The sequence below is a fragment of the Astyanax mexicanus genome, chromosome 1, assembly GCF_023375975.1.
Source record: "Astyanax mexicanus isolate ESR-SI-001 chromosome 1, AstMex3_surface, whole genome shotgun sequence".
NCBI lineage: Eukaryota > Metazoa > Chordata > Actinopteri > Characiformes > Acestrorhamphidae > Astyanax > Astyanax mexicanus.
Genome location: NC_064408.1, coordinates 84,622,854 through 84,647,028, shown reverse-complemented (window position 1 = coordinate 84,647,028; position 24,175 = coordinate 84,622,854). Strand labels below are relative to the sequence as shown.

Sequence of the window (24,175 nt, the reverse complement as noted above, 5' to 3'; positions counted from 1 at the left end):
CAAGAGTGATAAAAATGAAGACTTTATTACTACAGCTTTCTTTTCTTCCAAAATTAAATGCTCATCATTTTTATGCATCTTGTGTAATTTATTCCTTAGATGCTGTTTATTTGTTTTATTAAACTCTCAACAAGGCCAGTTTGGCTTTACTGCGATGAGGCTTTGCTCATAATGAATCCCAGTTTTCTGCCTAAAGTCTTTCCAGAGGCTTGAAAAAACAGGATATTTTATGATTTACCTTTTTTTTTTTTTGCACACAAAGTGAAGCCAGACGATGTGGAAAAAGAAAGCCACCACTCTTTTCATCAATATACCTTTATTCTCTAGTAGATACAATACTAAAATAAACACAAGTTTTAAAAAAAGTCATTTTAAACAAAGAAACTGTACAAAAACGCTCATATATACTACAGTTTAATTACAGAACAGTCTACTGTCCAAAAAAGGCACTAAATTCTTAAATGGGACATACAATGATTGAGAGCAAACTTACTTAAACTCAATACAGTTATTTTATTCGACAATTTAAGATATTAAGTTATTGTATTATTTATTATACATCATTATTGGATTGTTTGATATATGAAAGGAGATGTTTATGGACAGATGAACCTGAAAACCCTGAAGACTGGAACACAAAGCACCCCCTGATTAAAAGCATCAAAAGCTCCTTGAACAGCAGAGGCTGTGATAGCGAGAGAGGCGAAGGGTCAGAATACTAGTGTGTGTTAAACAGCGTTTTATAATGCAGTGTGGGGTGTAGAAAGACCCCATAACTGGAAATTATATTTTGGCACAGGTTTGCATGTGTGTTTATATTTTAAAATATGATAAACACACTGATCTAGTCAGTCTATTTCCACCCACACAAAGGTAAAACAAGCTATTTCATAAACTGCGCTTTTGGGCTTAACAGCTACGTGTGCAATTTCAGAGTGTATGCTACATTTTTTACTCAACATGGTCAACTTTTAATCAAAAGGGATTTAACCTGATAACAAAGAGTGAGTAAAGTGGCAGTCTGGATCTCTGTTTCTCTCTGCAGTCAGTTTTTAATCCTGAGGCCAGAAAAGGTGGATGACTGTAACAGAGGCCTGGATCTTAATGTATTGAAAAACATTGCAAAAAAAAAAAAATTATATATATATATATATATATATTGGCTTTGAGCAGCTCCCACACAAATGAACTGCTCATGTGCATCAAATCATTTTTTTTTTATTCCTCCCCTTGCCTATAACTATAGGATCAGTCCTGTCTGGTAAGAACTACACCAGTTTCTGAGAGACTTTAGACGCCCAGTTTAGTCGTCTTCCACTGAAGTCCACTGTGCTTCACATAGAAGCAGTTTACAACACGGATTCTCCCACATCTCAGGTTAATAGGTCTAAACCTGTGTGTTTGCGTGGCTAGTTTAGAAGATACATAAATGATAAATGATCTACTGACTGACAAGCACCATTACCAGACTGTAAATCCCACAGTTCTCAACAGTAAAATGCTGAGTGGCACACATCAGCTCTAGCTGGAATAAGAAGAGATAACTAAACTGGACGGGATCTCTCCAGAGACTGTGTGTTATCTTTACTCGAGTACACAGAGTGAATATACTCTTATATAAAGATGTTTTAGCCAATAGGAGACTGCGTGTGGGCGTGCCACAGGGCAGAGGTTTGAAACTAAATGGGACAGACACTAATTAATTATGATCATCTCACATCCACAAATGCACAATCCATCTTTTGTATAAAGATACAAAAATACAGTGAACTGTTTGATTATAAAAAGAAAAATCTGTTTTGCTGAATTGGCGCCGCAAATGTTTGCAGTTCATAAATTGAGCTTGTTAAATATTTTACATGATTAAACTGTTACTGGTATTCTACTAGCAGGAAAATATATCGAGACAAAATGATAAATGACTCAAGGTGCTTACATTTAAATAATAAAAAAAAAAAAATTCCCACAAAAACAAAAATCATCACAATTATGCATCTTACATATAGGGTGAAGTAAGGGTGATTAATTAATCTGTTAAGAAAGCTCAAAAATTGTTTCAAACAAACAATTAGTTTCTGTAATACTTGTAACGTAACATTTTGAATTTTTACTAGATTTTACTAGAATTCAACATCTCAGCCCTGATTACAGTAAATCAGAACACTGCCTATCAGAACACACACAAACTGATTCTTCATACCTATGGTCTTTAAAACATCAGTTAATTTTTTTCCCCTCTCTTCTCTGTTAGCTCCTCTCCACTGTGAGCAAAACCGACCGTTACCTGAGGTACTGCTGAAAAGTACTCAATGTTTCAGCTGTGGCCTTCTAACAGTTCGCCTGTTTGGAGTTGGAAGGGGGTGCTTTGTTTTCTCAAAAACATACGTGAATCTGACACACAGAGAGACTGCTCTTAAACAAACAAAACAAATACCACAAAATATGCAAAACCAAAAATAGATAGAAGAAACGAAAGAAGAACCCTTGATTAGTTAATTCTGCATTTCATAAATATCAATGATCATTTTACACTAGGAGAAAGAGAGAAAGGGCAGGTGAAATCATACTGAGTAGAAGGTTGATCATAATCATCATCTTTTAGAACCATTTGTTTTTTCCCGAGTAAAAGAGCTACATATCGGAAACTGTACCAAGCTTATGTTATTCATAGACAGCAGACGTTCAGCGGAAAAGAAAACGCATCGGCTCGTCTTACAGACCGCGAAAGTGTTACGTCACTACGTCATCTCACAAATCGGTTAGCACCACGGACACGGTGATGCACTGGCCGGATTATCAGGGTTTAGGGTTCAAACGTCTCAGTCTTTTATCCGTCTCAACTCAGAGGAATGCTCTGACACCCTACACTAAAGTCACATTTTTAAATCTACTGATGCAATTGCACAAGAACAAGTGTTGTTTATGTCGTCATGACTGAGATTTTAGCTTATTTCTCACAAATCTCTGGACGTGAACATAGAAAAAGAAAATAAATACAAACAAAACAAAACCCAACACAGTTTAGGATTACTCCAAATCACTTTGGGTAAAGCTGGACACGTAGAAATCAAATACAAAAATGAGAAACACCATTAACTATTACGTCTACACACAGGATCTCTTCTTACAGGCGACCCGAAAGAGTCCAGGAGACCCGCAGTTTATAGTCCAGGGGACTCGCTTGCTGTTTTGTGCAGGACGACAAACTCCATCCTTTGGCATTTATGAAATCATGACTTATTAGTATCACTTTGCTTCTATTCTGTTCTTCCTCGTCCACATGATTCCCAGTACAAAGAAACAAACACATACAATAAGCTGCTGATAAAAAGAGAAAAATACAAAATAAAACTGATTTAAAAAAAGGAGAAGAAGAAGCAAAAACTAAACTAAAAAAAACTTAAAGGAATACTCCAGCATTTTTAACTTAAATCATCACTAAACTCACGTATGTTCAATGTGCAAAAGTTTGGGCACCCATATTATCCTAAATTGTGTGTAACTGTAACTTGATTGATTCACTGTGATTATACCACAGCTCATGTTGGGCAATGACAATAACGCTGTATTGTACCGTGTTCAGTTTTGTTATTGTGATGCACAATATACTTTTCTGTGTATATCCGAAATATTGTCATTGCTTAAAAGAACAGCGATGAACGGCATATTTCATTTAATTTCATGAATAATCATTCATAATTTAACAAGTAAACTAATTCAGACAATACTGAAAACAAATGACAGTAATAGATCTGGGACATTATTTTTTTTGTAGTATTTCTTAAAAATCTGACACTGTTGGTGTACTTTGTCTGCATGTCAAAAATCGAGAGAAATATTGTGCATCATTTAAAAAAAAAAAAAAAAAAAAAAAGGCTTTATAATACACGATTTTTTTTTTTACCATATTGCCCACCCCTAACAACAGTTCTAGTCCTATGTTCATTATTTAAATGAAGAAAAAAAAATACTAAAAATAACTTAAGAGTATTTTATTATTAAACAAGGTGTTTCTTCACCACAGAATTGTTGTGGTGGAATGTGCAATCACATGGTGCTCTGCTGATCTGGTTGCATTATTTTTAATTGGAGCCTTTTGGTTTTTCTCGTCACTCATGAAACTTACTGTAAGACTTGGTTTTATTTGTTTTTTCAGCAGGTTAGTTAACGGTCATCTTTAACTTGGTATATGCCACTTTTAAAAGTCTCTGGTTGTTGCTAGGATACAGGTGAGGAATGGATGAGGCAGACCTGCACTTGACACAGAGACTGACTTGCTTGGAGTGCCATTATGAGGAGATACTGGTACTCAGCTGATTACACTGTACGGCTGAACATAGGTGTGACGTAATAGAAGCTGCTGGGCACGGTCATCTATTACTAGTGTGTTTGGAGTTCGCATTTTATTCTGCTTGAATATAAAGAAGTGATAAAACGCTGCTGAATGTATATGGTAATAGATCATATGCTACATATAGAGGCAGCAGAGAGAGATTACATTAAAAATGCTGAAGTACGCCTTTAAAAACATTAAGAGGGAATGAAGGTATTTAAGCTAAATACACAGAGCGGTCAGTCAGTCAATACAGGAGTCCGGTACACACACGCACGTATGTGCACATGCACACACACACACACAAACAGTGCAGAACACTGTCACTCTTCATACATACACACACGAGCGCACACACTCTTGCCTCTCCTGTCCCAAAACCACAGGAAATTCCTGCGCTTCAGCAAAGAGATGCTGAAAAAAAAAAGAAAAAAAAAGGAGACACCTGAAGCACAGCAACATTACTTCCAGGAAGCACACCGATGAGGAACAGGAAAACACACGATTAGCACAGATTTACACACCCCTGGAGCGGAATGAGGTAAAGTTTGGGGTCAGGACCGGGAGCCTGAGGGTTTAGGAGGCAGGGCAAGGTTTAAAGGAAGGACCTGTGGCCCCACACTGTGGAAGATTCCAGAAAAAAGGAGGACTTTTTTTTAAGGGGTCCAAGCACAGAAAATGCTTTAACCTTATTGTGTGTGTTTTGTTTTTTTCTTCCCCAATACAAGCCCGGTGCAGAAGAGCAGACGCATGCCTGGCCGTTTTTAACATACAGGAGGATGGAGGGTTAAAAGAGTGACCGCTTCTAACAGCTAGAGACAAAAGCGTCATTGTTTTGGTCGTTGCGATAGTAGACCTCCACCCTATAAATGAAGCAGCACACATCCACTTCTGCTCACACACGCACGCGCACACGCACACACAGCAACCCCAAACACACTCGCACACGCCGCCACACCCAGCAGGCCTTTTTAATCATCGTCCAGTGCCTCTGTCTTGATGTCGCTGGTCACCGCCCCTGGGCGGGACAAAGCCAGGATGCTGTGATTGACAGCTGCCATCTCTACAGCGAGGGAGATAGGGTCCTGATGGTCTGCATGATTGGTGCCTTCATCCTGAAGGAGAGATAAACAACATAGATTGGTTTAAAAACAGACACAAACACAGCTAAAGCTGAAAATTAGAGCACCCAGATTAACATTGCTGTCTAGAACTATGGATAACATGCAAATTTAGCAAGGTCTTACAGAGACAGAGCTGCTTTAGGCTAATCGTTGTAGAATTATAATATGAATCACAATATTAAATCCCTTACATGCATGTGGAATACGGCTACGTTACAATCCTCATTAATCAAGTCAGATTTTTCTGGTTAATGGTTCATATTTCAAAAATGTAAGTAACCTGTACCTGAATGATACATTTACATTAATATTCTTTGGCATATCGCCACGTTGTGCCAAATTCTGACCACCCCTCACTTAAAAAGAGAAATCTGGTGTAGTGAAACATGATAACGAATACAAACGTTTGTCAAACAGCCCATTTCTATTCTCCCCCGGCATTCCAAAATACAGCCCTTTTTTACATCATTAACAAGCTCAAGCAGCACCACACTTCACTGGTGGAATTCTGAGCCCTGATATTTAAAATGAGGCACTGAGAATTTTGAAAGTGCACAGCTAGTTTATTAAAAAAGGTAGTTCTCCAGACACTCAAGTCGACTGACGAGCACAAGGTATATGTACGACAGAAGTTTGTACTTGTTACCATGTTTCACTACACCCAAAGTCTATTTCCCACCAGATTTCTGGTTGTAAAGAAGGAAAACTAATTATTCATTATTTATTTAAACAGAAACAATAGCAAACACAAGTGTAATCTGTTGTGCCCAGACTGCTTTGTGACACGTGCATGCGCAAAGGAAGCAAGAATCAGACAGGAAAGTGGAATTACGCACAACCCTGACGCTGGCTGAAGCTGACAACACTAATCAGCTGTGTACGTGCAAAAATAGGATCTGATCTGACCGTTCATATTTATGCCAACCAAAATTAATATGTACAGTCTAGAACCTCTAGGACCATGAAAGTGACTCAAATCTGATTTTAACAAAAGATCGAATTTGACATTTCAAAACCGTATTGAAAATTTCTTACAAGGCTAAAATGTTTAAATATTAAAAAAAGAAAAACACAAACCCCAGATTTGAGTCACTTCAGCCTGGTAACGTGAGCGTAGCCTTGGTCTTGTTGAAAGTAGTGCTTACATGAAAGGATAGTGCAAAACATACAGTAAATAAAGTGATAATTTAAAAATAATTATATATGTAAACATATACAAAATGCGCACACATTAGGGGTGCACTGAATGAATTTTTATGACCAATTTTGATAATTTACTGCCAAATAACCCAATAGTCTAATTTTATTGGCCAATTCTTACTAGCAAAGAGTTTGTTTTAAACAGGCAACAAGGACAAGAACACAGTTTACTGTCTCTTTACCTGAAGCTCGCATTTTGCAAACTGAAAAATGAAAACATGAAATTAACACTTAGGCTGGATGGCTGTGTAGCCCCTAACGTGCATCGGCGAGCATTCAATGCAGCACATGTGAATCTGTCTGGCTCGTGGTTTTAAAACACTGGAGTAAATAGCAGCCCAGCGGCAAACCCTGTTGTATAAAACCCTATGTATCGTATTGCCAATATGTAACCCAGTAAGCTAGCTTAGTGTTCCAATACAGATCAGATGGAATAAATTCTATAAACAGTCCTATTGTACCTGTGTGGGGGATGTAGGCTCAAGCCTGTAGAAACCAAACGGCCGAGTCATGGTTCTCTTCTCGAAGTAGGGCATTTCACACCCCTGCAGAGGACACACAGAAAACAACATAAGTTTTTCTACCAAAACATCAAAGAAGTCATGAAAAAGCTACTAGTATATCACTAGTATATATGTTCCATGGAAGCTAAAAAATGCTGCATTCACAGGAGAACATTACAGGATTTATACAGGTGTGAGCAGTTGTGGATATACACAAGAAATTAAAATGATAAAGTCAAAAACAACTGCTTTAAATGCTGAGTTGTAGAAAATCACTTTACCTGCTCAGTGTAGTCACTGGCGTCAATGTCGTCGCTGTTGGAATGTCCTCCAGGACTCTGCACGTCTATCCCATGGCTCTCCAGGATTGTGGCTTCTTGGAAAAAAGACCCTGCCATGACACATCTGAAGCTACTTAAAAACCACTACCAGACTGTCCCACATGACCAAATATGAAACAACCTCCAGCCAGAAAACTGAGCTCTGAATAAACTCTAAGGGGACGTTTTCCAGACAGGGTTCAAACCTAGTCTTAGGGCATTTTCACACCAGCACTATTTGGTCAAAACGGACGGGTTCATTTGTAATCTTGGAGTGGGTTCGTTTCAGCAGGTGTGGAATCAGTAATTGAACCAAAACTACCATACCGAGGCCCGCAAGAGGAGGTGATCTTGGTCCAGTTCCAAACAAACTCTGGAATGGTTCATTTGTGGTGAGAATGTGATCCGGTCTTGATTTGCTCCGCATATATAATATACTCCTCAGGTTTGAGCAAAATGGCAGTTCAGGTGCAGTTTAACCTGATATATTAGCCAGATAATTAGCTACTACAGCTAGCAATATGCTCCATGTTAAACTGTTTTTACACTGAACACTGTAGATGTATCATTCTCTTATCTCTTATCATACTCTTACTGCGTCTCACACTGGTGTTTCAAAGAGATGAAGCTGGAGTGTTAAAGCCGCTTCACACTGCACAACTACACAGAAGGTTCTAGCTATATTTACTTTCTTATCGAGTTAGAAAATGCTCCAAATAAATTAACTTCTCAACTGATCCAGATCAGAGAAACATACTACAGACATGAAAACTGATGTGAAAACTAGATTTTTCTTTCAATGGCTCCATTCCAAATGCTGTGCAATCCAAGACTAGGCTTAATCCCTGCCTGGGAAGCCGCCCCCAAAGAAATGTTTCCTGAACTCACACAGAACAATGGGTTAAAAGACCAATAATCTCTGATCTCTTCCCCAGTAGCAGCAAAAAAAACAAAAAAGAAAATTAATACATGAAATATAGAAGACACTTTACCAATATTGGCCCTCCTCTTGATCTCCTTGCGACGGTTAGCGAACCAGTTGTACACCTTTAAAGATGTGACTCTCTCCAAGTCAGACAGCTTTTTCCCTGAAAATAAACACATTTCCCATTAGCTGAAGGTATGACTAAGGGTTCGAAAAACTACTGAAAATGCGTCAGCTATAGTAAAATGGATAGCCTAGGGAAAGCCTAAAGTTTGCAGAAAAGGCACAGTAATTTAAAATGCATGCAATTTCAAACACTACTATGGTTAAATTAGCTCCCTTTTTTGCATCTGAATATTGATAGACAATATCATTTTATTTCAACCACATCATCCCACAAAAAATTGGTTGGATCGACATTCATTCAGACAACACAGTTGGAGGCCCTATATCCCCCTAGCACCTAGTATTTGGCACAATGCCCATAGATTAATGTTTATCTGTACCAGAGTTCTGTTTTTATTTGCAATCGTTCTGTACAGGGACTAGACAAGCTGTGTGTATGTGTGTGTGTGTGTGTGTGTGTGTGTGTGTCTGGAATATGCAGACACTACTCTACTTAGTGCTTATGATTGCTTTTGTGCAATCACTGCAGTGGTGTACACAAACAGTTGGGCATACATTGTGTTTGTTAGTTACCTGGTTTTTGAATAACAGCATTGCAGGCATTGGCGATCTCCTCTCTTTTGGCTTCATCAGGATACTGGTTGTCATTGAAATAGCTGAGGAGAAAAAATGGGTAGAAGTCTTCAACGACTCTAATAATATGGCAAAGGAATGTTATGTAGTGCTGCAGTTAAATGTAATGGCTATGACTCAGAACCTCACAGAAAAATATTTGGGCCAGGGTATTATTTTCTACACTAGAGAGCCTTTTAATGTTCCTCCTTAATTTCGTGCTCCTCACCTCTCCATGACAGCAAGACACTCCTTCCTCCAGGTGAAACGGCTGCCTCTGCGCAGCCGGAAACTACCAGGGGCAGTACTTATTGGAGGTGGAGTCTGACGCCACTCAATCTCTTCCAGGGCCAGTGGAGCGGGGCGCATGTTTAAAGTAGCACCTGAAAACACAAAACCAATATAACATTATTATTATGATTATTATTTTTTTTTTGGGCCTTAAGAAATAGTACATTATGTTATATAGTGCGCATTACTATGCACATTACTGGTTCAAGTAAAACTGATACACATCATCTATAATAAAATCATTCGATTGCTGTAGGCGTGTTAGCAGTGAAGATCAGCCAATTCCAAATCTGACCAATTTCAGTCTCATAACACAGCAGCTGTCCCTCTACAATGTGGAGGGAGCAAAACAGGACTCTGGATGGCACTGCTGCACTGTGTGTGAAACACTGCCACAGCTGTGCTTCATACGTCATGCTGGCTGGGAAAAATCTCATTGGCTTATTCTTCCTGTACATGCACCAAAAGAAAGAGACGCACACACACAGACACAGACAGACACACACCTGGTGTGGTCTTCTCCAGCTGATACCAGCGATAAAACGCCCTCTTCTTCTGCTCGCTCAGATCTGAACCCTGTTGCAGCAGCCAGTGAGAGATTCTACTCTGACTGATACCTAGAGAGAGAGAGAGAGAGAGAGAGAGAGAGAGAGAGAGAGAGAGAGAGAGAGAGAGAGAGAGAGAGAGAGAGAGAGACAATAGAAGAGAAAGAGAGAAAAATATCCAATTAAACACTCTGCAGTGAGATTTAAGCTACAGTTTAAAAACTTCCTGTCTTTTTTATGGGGGTAGTGTATATTATTTTTATGATTGGGATTGGATTTTGTTTTAAAAAAAAATCCTAAGATTGAGGTCAATATCAATAATGCCCGAAACACCTTTTTAATTACATTATGGAAAACTGAGTGTGAGTTTCTGAAAGGGAGTAAAGTTACTGACTAACAGTGCAAATGGAAAAAGACTGATACTGTATAATATTGAGCTTGTCTGTCTGATGCTTTAAGCTGCTTTTAAACTTTTGCATCAACTCAACATGTTGCCTACGGTGTAGCCAGCATAAATGTGCTATGCAGCTGTGCGTGTTTCTACTTGAGGAACACAAGGCTCGGCAGACCAATCACAGCAGATGCTGTGCATGTTGTGCAAAGTGTAGTTGCATTTCTGGGGAGGTGTGTGTCTGGCTTCTGTGGTACAGCACTCAGCGAGGCATTGGGTACATGAGGCTATGACAGTAGTATACACTGGCCTTTACATAGTATCTTAGCATTTATCTTTGTCTATGTATTAAGGCTATTTTTAAGATCATAACAATACTTTTCTGTCTCAATACACAAGTCAGTGCTGTTTATTATATCAACCAAATTAACTTAAGACTAAAACAGAGAGGGCAGTCATAATGAATGCTGCATATGTTAATGAAGAAGATTTCACCCACTGACCTGTGACCTGAGCCACCACTGCCTGAGAGATGCGCCGATTAGCCAGGAATGCCTTGATCTCCTCCTTCACCATACTGCTGTCCCGCCTGAATATGCACACAGGAAGAAAGAAAAAATTTATTTAGCTTATCATTCTTTTTTTTGTAGGTACAAATGAATTGCACTAACTAAAGAGTAAATGCTGTTTGTTGGTACACTGTGTGCAAAATCTGTTTATTTATTCAATGATCTACACCAAAAAAAAAAAAAACAATATTATCACAAGATTTAAAAACATTTCCTTGATACACAATAGACATTTTAACTGAATATAAGGAATGCACCAATGTGGAAAATCTGGACCAATATTTAACACATATTTATCTGTGGATAAAGATTCTGATATATACATTTATAACTAGACACCTTGGTATAACTTTAAAACTAATAAAAATCTATTTATTTTTAGATAGCACAGTCAGTGTTGACCAACTGCAGAAGCATGAAATAACAAAATGCAGATGCTTTAAAAATATATATATAATAATAATAATAATAAATGTAATTCCGATATAGTCATGATCCCAACTAAACATGCTTGTAAAAGATCTGTCGTCAATACTGTTACATTTGCTATCAGATCCTTGCACTGGTTAAGTTAACATTATGCTGAGTGTTTGGGAGAGAGAGAGATCTGCCACCCCTCCCCTCAGAAACTCAGATACTCAGATACTGTACTTTGGGACTTCCAGCCACAAACGGTAGTGGCCTCACCATGTACCAAATATGTAGTGATTTTATAGAGTAAAGAATAAGGCTGGACAACTCATTAAAAGCACAGACCCCTTTTACTGATGTAATATATGAATTAAAAAAATTACATTTTCCTTCCGGTGTGTGTGTGCATGTACTTTACCCTTAAATACAACAACTAAATTACCCAGTACCAAAGAAAGGTGTCACATCCATCGTTCCTTAAAATAATTGTTCATCAATAAAAATTAAAGGATTAACAAATAATCGTTAATTGTGATCTTGAAGGTCAAATCGCCCAGCATTAGTAAAGACCAACTCCAGGATTCTTTACATCTGAACAAACAGGAGTACTTTTACACTCTTTCTAACAAAGTATTTGTATACTCATGCATATAGTAGATCATATTAAATGTTAAGTGCTCTCACAATGACTAGTGCTAGTGTAGGTCACCTAGGAAGATTCAGGAAAGTATAAACTTCCACCACCTTCCAGCTAAATAAGAGATACAGCCTTAGCACAGAAAAGCTTACTGCGACACAATTTATGGTGATTACGGCACCATATCATCGTATCGCTGGCTCTTTGTGCAGCACAACCCTTGGTTTTTATAGGTACCATATGGGATGCATTCATAAAGCATCTCCATCCCGAAGTGCTGACGCAGCATCTTTGGCACGCGTTATGAATGCACATTCTGGCTTTATTCATTAGTGAATCTGCAGCTGACTGCTTCAGTCCTTGAGAAAACGTGAAAAGTGAAAAGACTACAAAACCAGACCAAAGAGGAGGAAAAACACTGAAACACCAAAATAACCTTGATATATTGTGAAACTGTATATGTTCCTCACTGTACCTCAGTGATTGAAAGGTACCACAGATTTTTATGACGTGGTTTGAGCACTGTAAATATAACCCATTGCAATTTTTTAAAGAATGCATCAAATGGGCTGCTGAGGTGGACAGAGTCAAATCAATAGCCTTGTTCTAAAACTGTGTTAAGGAAAGTGGGAATCATTATGGGATGAAAGCATGAGTGTGTTCTCTCCGAGCTGACTGCATTATTCCAGGGCTGCGTGGGTGGAGATGAGCCTCAGCTGAGATCTCAGCTTTTATGCACACATTCCTATCGTGCAAATAAAGACAAGAAGATCCAAGCGCTGCAGGATGTGAAAGACAGAGGCTGGGTGTAAGAGTCTCTGTAGCATAAACACGTACCGTGTGTCACACCTGTATAATTTTGTGCAGAATGAAATAAACATGAAATAATTAACACAAACTACACATTCTCCAAACAAGTCAGTTCATGTAAAAAATGAAAAAAAAAAGAACATTAAAAGTCCAAATTAAATAAAAACAAATTTGTCTTGATGTATTCTCCAGTAATATTTAAATTTGAATTTTTAATCTCTAAAAAAAACAATGACAACTAGGACTCTTTAGATAGACTTTGCATCACGGAAATCATAGGGCCCTAGATCTGGATCAGACACATTGGTTCCATTTCACTTCTGGTAACACACTGTAAATGTGATCTCACCTATTTCTACCAGTATATTGCACAATTTCTAAAACCAGAAGACGACAGACCGTTAATCTGATCAAGTCAAGTGAAATCCAAACATATTCGATCATGGAAAAAGCATATTGTAAGAAGAGACAAAAAAACAGTTTACCAGTTTATCAATTTACCAGTTTTAACCAAATATTTAAGCTTTTTTTTTTTTTTTTTAAAGAGTTAAATAGTTAGTTTGCTAACAAACTCAGCTCACAGTACTTTTCTTTTTCAGTGCATAGTTTCATGAAGTTATGTTAAGAACAAATCTGTAAGTGTGAGCCTTTAACATTTACTACTGACCTAATAAGATCCTCCACTTTGTCATCAATGTCCATCTCCTCGTCTGGTCCCTCAAACCCGTACGGTCTCACTGCGGCAGCTGCGCTCATCGGGTAACGAGGAGGTGAAAGCTTCCCATTGGGTGTCGTGGCCAAGGCGTCTCGACCGTTCGGCACGATACCGATGATAGAGACGGGCGAGGGCAGCACGGCCTGGGGAGGGGACGTGGCATAGCTGTTGCTAGGTGACGGCGAGAGGCCGCTGCGGTACTGCGTCTGAGTGGCGATGGAGGTGGTGGAGGCGGTCGCCGTGGCAGCATTGCTGGCACTGTTGTTGGAGGCAGGTGCGGAAGCGGAGGTGGAGCCGTTGTTGTTGGAGGCGGAGTCAGAGGCAGTAGGGATGCGGCGGCCGAACTTGTCCCCGTGCTCGCGGTCCAGCCGCTCCAGGGTGTCCAGCGCATGGACGATCTCGGGCTTGGTCATGCCGGTCCGCCGCAGCCTCTGGAGCAGATCGATCTGCTCGATGGTGAAGCGAGGCTCGTCTGTGTAGTGGGACATCCTGTAGAGAGCACAGGAACGAGGAGTGTCACTACTATACAAATATTTTTACCCATCATTACCCCATTGTAGTCAGTCAGTTTGTTTTTTTTTTTTTTACAGTTAAACCATCTTTTAAGCACAGTCCAACTAAAGCTTTCATTACACTACATGACTTATACACTTCAAGACTGGAAATCTGACACTTTCCCACTTTTTGCTCTGCAGTTTTGTTGACTTTTATGACTAAAGTCCATCAACCAATCAACTTTAACTATTTACTCAATGGAACTGAACATGGAACTGAACACAATACCTAGAAGACATTACCACCACTTGCTTAGACCCAAAACTAAAGAAAGGTTAAAAATGTGTCTTAGGGTGAGTTTGTGGATTAGCAATATCTGTAGGAATAAAAAAAAAATACTGATATTCCAAAGTATCAAATGTATCGATCCTAGGGCTGGATGATAACAAAAGAAAAGAAGAATCTCAATATTCTTCAAATATATGACCGAACCTCAATTGCAATTACGATTTTTAGATCTTACATATTTTTTGTTTTATTTGTAAAAAAAAAAAAAAAACAGCACCATTTAAAATGATGCACAAGCTACTGTATCTTTTACATTTTTAGTAAATATTTAAACATGGTGTAAAAATTACGTCTTTATGTTTCCGTTAAGGAAAAGTGTAAAATTACTGTCATAACAGAGTTCTTTACAGATTTCTGACAGGAGCACAGGTCAATCTACTGAAATGTACTCTGGAAGCTTCATTATCCCATTTTGAAAATCACATTAAAACAGTAATTCGATTAATCAAATGTATCCCAACTCTAAAGCTTCCTTAAAAAAAGAACTGATATTATTAATCAAAAGCTTATATGTAATTATTGGTGGCAGACAGGTGGTTCCAACAGGACTGTGTTTTTAATACTATGTCTATTCCATGTGACAGAAGGTTTATGAAAACTTTTTAAAACTACCATGTACAACAAAGGCAAAGGACAGCAGATTGGTACGTATCTTAACACCATCCTCTAAGTTAAAACATTCAAGTACATAATGAAAAATAAATGTTTTAATATCTGCGTATTCTCAGCTACTAAAAATGTTGAAGGACAAACCATATAGCTTTTTAAAAAATGCTTTGGTTTGGTTTGATGCAGTTTTACAAACAAACTAAGACTTCAGTCAAACTATTACGCTGAAGTCATAAATACTCTGTAAAGGCTGAGTGTACTGAGCTGGAATGTGGTACAGTAGTAGGGAAGAACAGTAGTTCTATATCTGAAGTAGAAAATCAGCAGTAGTTGTCTGATTTAAGACAGCATGAATCAGCAGATGAATATATAAAAACTTTGAGTTGCAGATTCAACTGAAGGCCAAATATTTCTGAAGTCCTGAACTGAAACCGGTTATTAAAATGGCTGAGGTTTGCCCTGAAATGCTGAGCTAAAATGACTGAATCTGCAGCGTCGTCCTGATGCGCCCAGCCTGTTCCGACAATAAAAGGAAGAATTCTTTTTTATCTGACCTAATTCTCGCCGCCTGTATTCACTCTTCCTTCATTAACACGGCTCACCCAGAGTTATCACTTCTGCTGTTGTCATGGAAACTATTCTGCTGCAATATGTAATTTCCTCAGATGGAACGTACGCCATCCATAACATGACTGGCTGTTATGGCATATTAAGATTTGCTCAGGAGGCACAGCAGAACGCTGCAGAGAGCTGAACAGTTATCACTACTTTACCACTGTGAGATCAAAAAGGTCCCCAAACTGTACCAAGAAAAAGGACCTGACTGGAGAGAACACAATCTGATCTTTCATGCATATCTTTAAGTTGTTTTGCTTCTATACAGTCGAATTCAATATCGCTAGGCATACAAAATAAGTTTACAAGTTTGCAAAAAATAAATTCACACTCCCATTGCTCATAGAACAAAAGCAAGCTTGTCCAATTGGTTATTTTTGCTTCATTTACACAAATAAAAACTTTAAACAGTAAGGGTGTGACAACTCGAACACTTGACCAGGTCCTCCTGTGTAGTTCTCCACCATGTCTCTCACAGTCAAAGTGTTCCTATGAACAGAAATCTTTATTTTTTGTAGGTGGGTAAACTTTACTGATTTCCCCCACTGTATGTGACAACGCTGACATACACATTTATAGTTTACAGAAAAACAGAAAGACACACTGGCATAACTTCATAACTTTAAATCGACTTTAAAAAGCTACACAGAAGGATTTTAAAGTATCACAACCACATGTCAGCAAATTTCGGTTTGAAATATTGGCCATAATTCCCATATCTTTGTGCATCCCTACTGAGTACTATAAGTAAAGTACACAGAAACACAAATGATCTTAGAAAGATCTGGTCGATACGGTGTAAAAAAAAAAAAAACATTTTTTTTTATAAATATACACAAGCCTAGGGGTGTGGCACACACTTTATGTAATAATATTTCCAAAATTTTGACACAATAAAAAAATCTCCATAAAGTGACAGGCATATTTTTCAAAGCAGCCCGTTTGTACACATTATGCTATTTTCTGTATTTATTTTACTTGCTTGTTACTGTTTGCATGCACTAAATATGCTACACTTTTGTTTAGTGGTAAATCTTTACTGTTATATTACATTATTTTTGTTAGATTTTTTTTATTTTATTTTATACAAATTTAGTGTCTTTGTCCTGATTACAAAACAGACAAAGTTTAAAGATTTTTTAGTTTTTAGTGAATGTATGTAGTGCAGTAGTATATTTTTTTAATTATTTTTTTCAAATGTCAATGTTTTGAAATTCCACCAAGAATATTGATAACCCAAAAATGAAATACCTTGAAATATAGCAATATTATTTTCCAGCACATTCGACACAAACACCCGATGGGATAAAGCGTATATTTAGCTAGAAATAAAGTCCACAGTTTCTAAAACTGCAGCGTTATTTCTCTCCGGTAAGGATCTGTGATTAATTGTGGAAAAGTTTTTTCTGTGAATAAAAAAAAAAACAAAAAAAAACTAAACAGATAAACAGTTTTGTACCATTTCTTTGTCATCTGTAGTTAGATTTTTAGTAGGAAGGGATTTTGTTGGGGGGAAAAAATCTAAGCTGATTTGTTAAGGCCATGCTTGCCCAGCACTACCTCTGGTATGTTCTATATGTAAAGATGTACAATCTCCATTACTGCATTTTGAAAAATCGAATTAAAACAGTAATGCAATCAATCAAGTTAATTCAATCAACTTCCCAGCACTATATCAGACCCTTTAAGAAGACCTGCAATTCAGCAGAAGAGCAGAGTTTAAGAGGTAGCCACTAAAAAGCAATGTTTGCTCACTGACTTATCCTGACCCACACCTGGAGCAACCAAACGTGTAGTGTGAGTAAATATGGCTATACCTTTCTTATGCAAATGCCTGAATCTAATCACAATGATCACAAAAACCACCCAAGCACCTGAACTGCCCACTCAACAACAACAGTTTCACACCAGGCTAATGATCAAGCAGCCCGTCTCCGAGCCCAGGATAGCTAACTAACTGGTTACATTTCAAACCGGTTTGTGTTAATAGAGAACAAAGCAGTTTAATAGTGAACTAGTGAACAGAGAGTAAATGTACCACAACAATCCTCACACACTCAAACCGGAGAACACATCTGACACACACGTCTCTGTTTGTTCAATTGTGTGGATTGAGTTTATGTTCCATTTTCCATCACCCCTCAGTGGGGGTGTTTACACTGGTTAAGCGTTAACCTACACCACCATCGGGAGAGAAGGGGGTGGGGCAGCCAGATTGTGAAGATAAATAAATAATATTTGCTTACACTATAGAGACAAAAATATTGGAATACCTAGGGCTAGTTCACTGCTTTTTCTGTAAGAAAGGGTACTGCTAAAATAATTTCTCTCACTTTTGTAATGGTCTCTGCTATCCAGGGAAGGCTTTCTACTAGATTTTGGAGCATTGTTGCGAGCATGTTAGTGAGTTCAGGATGTTGGATGATCACAAACACATCTCATCCCACTTTTTTAAAACCCATTCGATTAGATGGGGCACCATCACTGAAGAGAACAGTCCCATTGCTCCAAAAGTTCAATGCTGGGGAGGTCTTTACACCCCTCTATCCTAAACCCATCTTAAATTAGGCACAGTGCCAACAGGTTCTGTTGTTCAGCCAGAGGGGCAGTGCTTCTCCATAGGGTCAACACATGCTGTGTGTGTACACATGTGCACATTTGTACATCTGTGTCAGCACTGGACACAACTTATAACAGCTGACTGTCCACAAGCATTTGGACATAAGTAGTAAACATATAAAGAATAACACTAGTAGTTATATTCCACATACAAATATCCAAAATGTGTGACCACCCACAGATAAAGAGAAAACATTAATTATACCTGAACAACATAAAGCTGCAACACCAGACAATTTTGTATTGACGTTACAATGGACATGTACAACTTTCAGCACTGTGGAAAAAGTATCAGAGTAACAATCTAACTGCCAGAGATACTATCTTATGAGTTAAACAGATGTTTCATTAGGACCCCAAGGATAAACAGTCTACTAAAAAGCAGTTGTTCATAATGCTGTTGTGCATGCACACACAGCTGCAGATGCAAATACACATACACTTATTTCAAATGTCATAAAATATCCCCATGCAAGTTTCTGACACATGAAATGTTGAATATGTACCTATAGCTCTTTGATTTCAGACAGGCTGAACCACCAAAAAAAAGAAAAAATGAATGGGGACAAAAAAAAAAGAACAAAAAACACAAAAACCAAACTTGAGGACAAATATAATACCTTCTACATACTGTAAAACTGCCAAGACAAGGGAAACACCAAAAGTTTGGTAACAATTTATTTTGCCAAAAAAAGCACCTTTGGTGTTTGGCAGAATAAAAGAAAAGACAGACTGAATTATATCAAACAATGACGGTTTAATGAAGTGATCAAAACGCAAACACCTAGGATGTTAAATATATTCTGATCTGATGCTTATGAATCCTGGGGATGCAACTAATGATTATTTTGGTAGTCGACTAATCTGATGATTATTTTTTTGATTAGTCAACGATTATTTTTGCCATGTCCTCCATCCACAAAAACGACAGAAACAGCTAAACACGAGATTTAAAAGGCATTTGAAAATCTATATGTTGTTTAAATGTGGAAAGTACTGATATTTAGTGATTAAATATATAATCTGTTGTGTTTGTGCACTTTTGGAGACACAGACTAAGTTGAGTGCAACCTGTGTGAGTGAGACATTTGCACATTTAGCACTTTGTGTAATGCTGTACTGTTTAAATTAATGATTAGTCGACAAATTTGTAATCGAAAAATGTAAATAATGGATACTGTGTAATATATCGACTAATCGTTGCAGCCCTAATGAATCCTTGTATTTTTAGTAGTTTATAGTCTTAATTTTTTTTTTTTTATAGAATTAGCCGATATCTAGATATGTCACACACACACAGTATTTCTTTGATATAGCTGTTTAAGTGCCAGTATCGGCACTGATGCTGATATCAGTGCAATACTATCCCTGGGAAAAAATATAGGCATAGTTCGTTTAATGTATGTCTCATTGAACACAAATACAAAGACACCGAACAATACGTAACCTGCAGTCTTTCCTCCTGAGGACTAAAGTCTACTAAAAATAGGCTCAATCACTGCACAACTACATGAGAGAACGTGTGTAAGATCAGTGAAGAAATGGATGGATCAGAAAGATGAAAAGGAGGGGGACAAAACGGAAAGAGAAATGTTAGAGAGCAGAAGACATGAGACGAAGAAAGAGAGGAAAGAAGGAAAGAAAGAGACAGGGAGAGGATGAGCGGGAAAAAGTGGGGGAAAAAAAACAGAGCGATTCCGCATGCTGCTGCTGTTGCCGTCATAAAACACTTCTGACACAGCCATAATCTGGAGCACAAACACAATCCTTCAGCATTTCTTCCCTCATTCTCGCTCTCGCTTGCAGATGGCATGGATGAGTATGTAAAAGACACACATACGCACACTTTTAGGTAGACCACACAATTCCTGTCGTTTCGCTCATGCTGTGCTCGTCAGGGCTGTACAGTGGCTCAGACAGACAAGAGAGCACTGCAGACCACTGAGCTGAGCTGAGCTGCAGGGCTATTTATGAACAGCAGCTTCAGAGGGCACTCAGTGCGGCTGCAGCGTCAGAGCAGTCCAGGCCACTGCTGCCAGGCACTGCACCACACACTCAGGAGAAAAGTCATCATACTCCTTCTCCTGAGTCACTGTGTGAACATACAGCACGGCAGCGCTGAGGAAGAGTCAAACGAGTCATGCGGTTTAACCAACGACACTCCTCTTAACCTATTCCCCTCCACTGACCTGCATTACGTCTAATGCTGACATTCCAGTATCCCCAAGAGTTAATGAACCAGAAACTGGTAAACTGCAGAGAAGGACATCACCGCAACAATCAAGCAGCACATAAACAGACTTAAACTGAAACGTGTGAACAGCTGTAGGCCGACTCCTGAGATAATAGCACTGCTGTTCAAAGCACTTCATTATTTAAAATAGCCAAGGGAATCAGTGGGTTGATGACATAAAACATATGTTTTAGAAGATTTCTTTAAAAGAACCCTATAAAAACAAGCAGGAGATCTTTTTTAAAAATTCAAATAGATCTTTGAGTGATCAATCATGGCTCTATAAATTGCCTTACTTAAAGAAGCGTAAAAGAGCCGTTCAATAGACCTTATTTTTTTTTTAACGAAGTACAATTGGCTTATATCAAATGCAAAGTCTCTAGGTTTAAAATTACTCTTCAGCATTGTCAGAACAATGCCCCAAAAGCAACTTAAAAAAAAATCTTAACTACAGTCGAACATAATTTGTGATATCAATTTGTGTGTTCAATACTTATAACGATTACCACTGATTTGTCATTTATATGAATTTATATGACACAATGTTAAGGCTAGTGCTGTCAAATGATGGTAAAAAATGATTCTAATGAACACTAAAGGAGATATGCACCCTATTTCACCCTATTTTCCACATCTCATTTGACCAAACTCAAAACAACCTTTTGTCCTTACGAAAACCAAAACATCTGTTCACTAAACCAAAACACTGCCTAAGGCCGAGGTAAAGGTCAAGCAGGCTCCACAGTTACCTAAAAAAAGATATTAAAATACAGATGTGTAGATGACAGATCAACTTACACTTTCTAAACTCTTCCAGGTTGGAAAACTGATATGTGCATTCTGCTGATACATAAACATTTTTACTCATTAATCTTTGCGCATTAATCCTTTTATCATCACACTTTTTACTACCAATTTTGGCCCCAACGTCCTGTGATATTTTTTACTCCCTTACCCTCACTCTCACTTTTAATACTGATGTCCATTGGGACTAATGTTTACTTTCCCCTTTTGCTGTAAAATTCATTTACACACAAAAAACAAAAAAAAAAAAAACAGTTATGTTAACTTGTTAGGAACACATGATACAAACAGAACTCCATTATGTGAGAAAAAGCAAAGATTATTAAATCTTAAAAGTACATATTAATGATTTAAAACAAGGAAATATTTACCACAAAAGTAGCAAGAGACCAAATAACTCCAAAATAATTCCTTAAAACAGGAATTCCGTTCATAATTTAACCAACGTAATACTGAAGTTATTTAACTTTGATTATTTGCATGTTTGAGTAAATGGCTAATAATGCACATTAGCATTTATTAGTCATACTACTATAATATAAAAACATTAGCAAAACAAACAATATTATCAATAATATTTCAGTTATTAACAAGATATGTTAAATCAGCAGCTGTTTGTTAAAGCTTGTTTTTACAAAGTGTTTCTCAATCATGCACTGAATTTAATGCACATGCATTAAAATGACAGTGTAATTATTGAGATATTTTCAGTTGTCAGAACAGCTACAGTAAGGGCTAACTGTTGGTGATGTGAACAAGAGGTCACCATGACTGCAACACAAATATAGGCCTAACAATTGTATTCACTATCAGAAATCACCAGTCAGCTTACTAAAAGAGGTGATCAATGTCATTATACTTTACTGTAATTGTGATAAATGTTTCTATAGTGATATACAGTACGCTTTTCTAAGCACAGAATTGATACTATCAGTGCTAATAGGACATTGACCTGTGGTCCTGTGGATAATACAACCACCTGCAAACCTCAAATAGAACTGTTAAAAATAACATTGCCCAAATGATTATTTTAAATTGTCCACACATTATGAAACAATGTATAGCATTTACAATGTAATAAAGTTATCTAGAATCAAAAACAACAATATGGACAATCCATCAATCTCTATGTAGAACTGCAGATAGTGAATTTGGGAGAGAAACAAAATTCTACATTACACTGTAAAAAGACTGAATCATTTTTTTCCGCCATTGAGGCATTTAAAAATAGTTTGAGGTCAATTTGTTTATTCTATGAGTCTATATCCAGTTTTTGGATAGTGTATTTATACATGAAGTGCTGGAGACAGAAGCGCAGTGGAAAATGTGTAAATGGCTCCAAAAGTGCCCAAACACAACAGATTACATATTTAATCACTAAATATCAGCACTTTCCATGTTCAGCTGTTTCTATTCTTTTGAGAGATAGAGGACTATTCAGTACAATTTTGTTTAACAACTTTAAGGTTTAAAATCTTCAAAAATCTGCTTCCAATCACCCCCACAGAGCATTTCACACCAATCCCACTCTGAAAGACTTGAAATGGTGGTGAAACTATTATTCAGCCTAGCTAGTCAGTTAGTTTCTATTGTTTTTAAACAGGGCAGTGCACCATTAAATAAATACACTGCATATGGGGCAGCTGAAGCCAGATCTGTAACCCAGATTAAGTGCATCCCAGGAAACTCTTTGTCTGTAGGATTAAGCCCAGGCTTTGGTTAGTCTTGGGGCTTGAGCTCGGTCTGGGTGTGGGATCTCTGATTGCTTGCTGGAGTTTTAAAAGTCTCCTACAGGCTCGGGATGGCAGTCAGGAGTGCAGGATGGAATATGAAGCGTTTGCTGTTATTCAAGTCATATGATGGCGACCTGCAAGAAACGCCCAGAATAATCCTGCTCTCCAAAAAAAATCCCCACATTTACAGCATCTCATTATCCAGGCGGAGAGGACGAGCCCGCTGCTTAAGATCTCGATTCAGAACCACAGCCGATACAAAACACACAGCTTCACCTCTCCGGGTTACACCGGGCGCATCTGCATAATAAAGCATAGATCCTCAGAGAGCAAAACCTGTTTCTTTTACTGACCTTTAAAAAATCATTAAAAGAAGAAAAAGCGCTGCTGTCTGCTCTGAGCAGAAACTCCAGGAGCAGGACATTTAACCCGAATTAAAGTCTGCTCCTTCATACAAAACACACCCGGTCCCTCCAAATCTGATTCCACATTACATTCTACTTAGAATGCATCAAACTTAATCACATTAGTGACAGAATTTATACGTTGTTTCTACAAAAACTAAATCTGCAACCGCGCTGGCTAGCTAGCTACGCTAACCCAGCTAACCTATCGCTAGCTGGGTTAGCTAAGATAAGTTAGCTTATGTAGCTAACAGATTTCAGCCAACTGCAGCTTAGCGTACCGCACACAGCTAGCTTTAGCTTAGCTAGTTTAGCACAGGCTAGCCAGCCATATTCCACCCGCTCGCATAAAAAAATCGGATTAACCTCGATTTCGCTTTTGTTCTCAGCGCGCACACACACTCACACACTTTCTCCACATTTACAAAAACTGCAATCCAGCACCAACACAGCAGCTAAAGCTTCTGCACCAACACCACCAGCTCATCTCGCTCAGCCAGCCGCTGTAGCCCGCTCCTACCAGCAAACTTAATCCCGTCAAAACAATGAAAAATATAAGCGGTTACCTGTACCTAAATGTATTGCAAACGTCCCAGCCCGCCAGACCATTTACCACAGTCTGTAAAGCTCCAGTGCCAGACTGATGCAGGTGAATTATTAGGAGTGAATATTTTCCAGCCTGTCCGGCCTCCTTCTGCTCCCAGTCTCTGACTGATCCGCCTTTTGTCTGACTGACAACGGCAATGTTGACATCAAGCTGTGAACGGGGCATCATGGGAAATGTAGTTCACGCTGTTCAGCAT

At 38.2% G+C, this 24,175-nt stretch overlaps 1 protein-coding gene across 5 annotated transcripts; it reads right to left on the bottom strand.

Moving 5' to 3' along the window:
• Positions 1-299: 299 nt before the first annotated feature.
• On the bottom strand, positions 300-24,175 carry hmbox1b (homeobox containing 1 b). 5 transcript variants are annotated; one of them, XM_022684594.2, is made up of 11 exons: positions 23,939-24,175; positions 13,465-14,001; positions 10,874-10,959; positions 9,941-10,051; positions 9,373-9,526; positions 9,105-9,187; positions 8,473-8,568; positions 7,442-7,551; positions 7,119-7,202; positions 6,535-6,597; positions 5,360-5,448 (listed from the first exon to the last, which is right to left on the bottom strand). In XM_022684594.2, the coding sequence occupies exons 1-10, from the start codon at positions 24,145-24,147 to the stop codon at positions 6,547-6,549; spliced, it is 1,521 nt and encodes a 506-aa protein (XP_022540315.1). In that variant the 5' UTR covers positions 24,148-24,175; the 3' UTR covers positions 5,360-5,448; positions 6,535-6,546. The 5 variants fall into 5 exon arrangements, with proteins under 5 accessions (XP_007255524.2, XP_022540300.1, XP_022540310.1 ...); XM_007255462.3 differs by lacking the exon at positions 6,535-6,597 and having other exon boundaries at positions 300-5,448; XM_022684579.2 differs by lacking the exon at positions 6,535-6,597 and having other exon boundaries at positions 300-5,448; positions 7,442-7,536.

Bases quoted from the DNA above. Each gene is read 5' to 3' on its own strand.
- hmbox1b (XM_007255462.3), bottom strand. From the start codon at position 24,147: ATGATGCCCCGTTCACAGCTTGATGTCAACATTGCCGTTGTCAGTCAG. The intron at 9,188-9,372 runs GTGAGGAGCACG...TTTTCTCCTCAG, and splicing joins TGTCTTGCTGTCATGGAGAG to CTATTTCAATGACAACCAGT. The intron at 7,552-8,472 runs GTAAAGTGTCTT...GTGTCATGGCAG, and splicing joins CAAGAGGAGGGCCAATATTG to GGTCTTTTTTCCAAGAAGCC.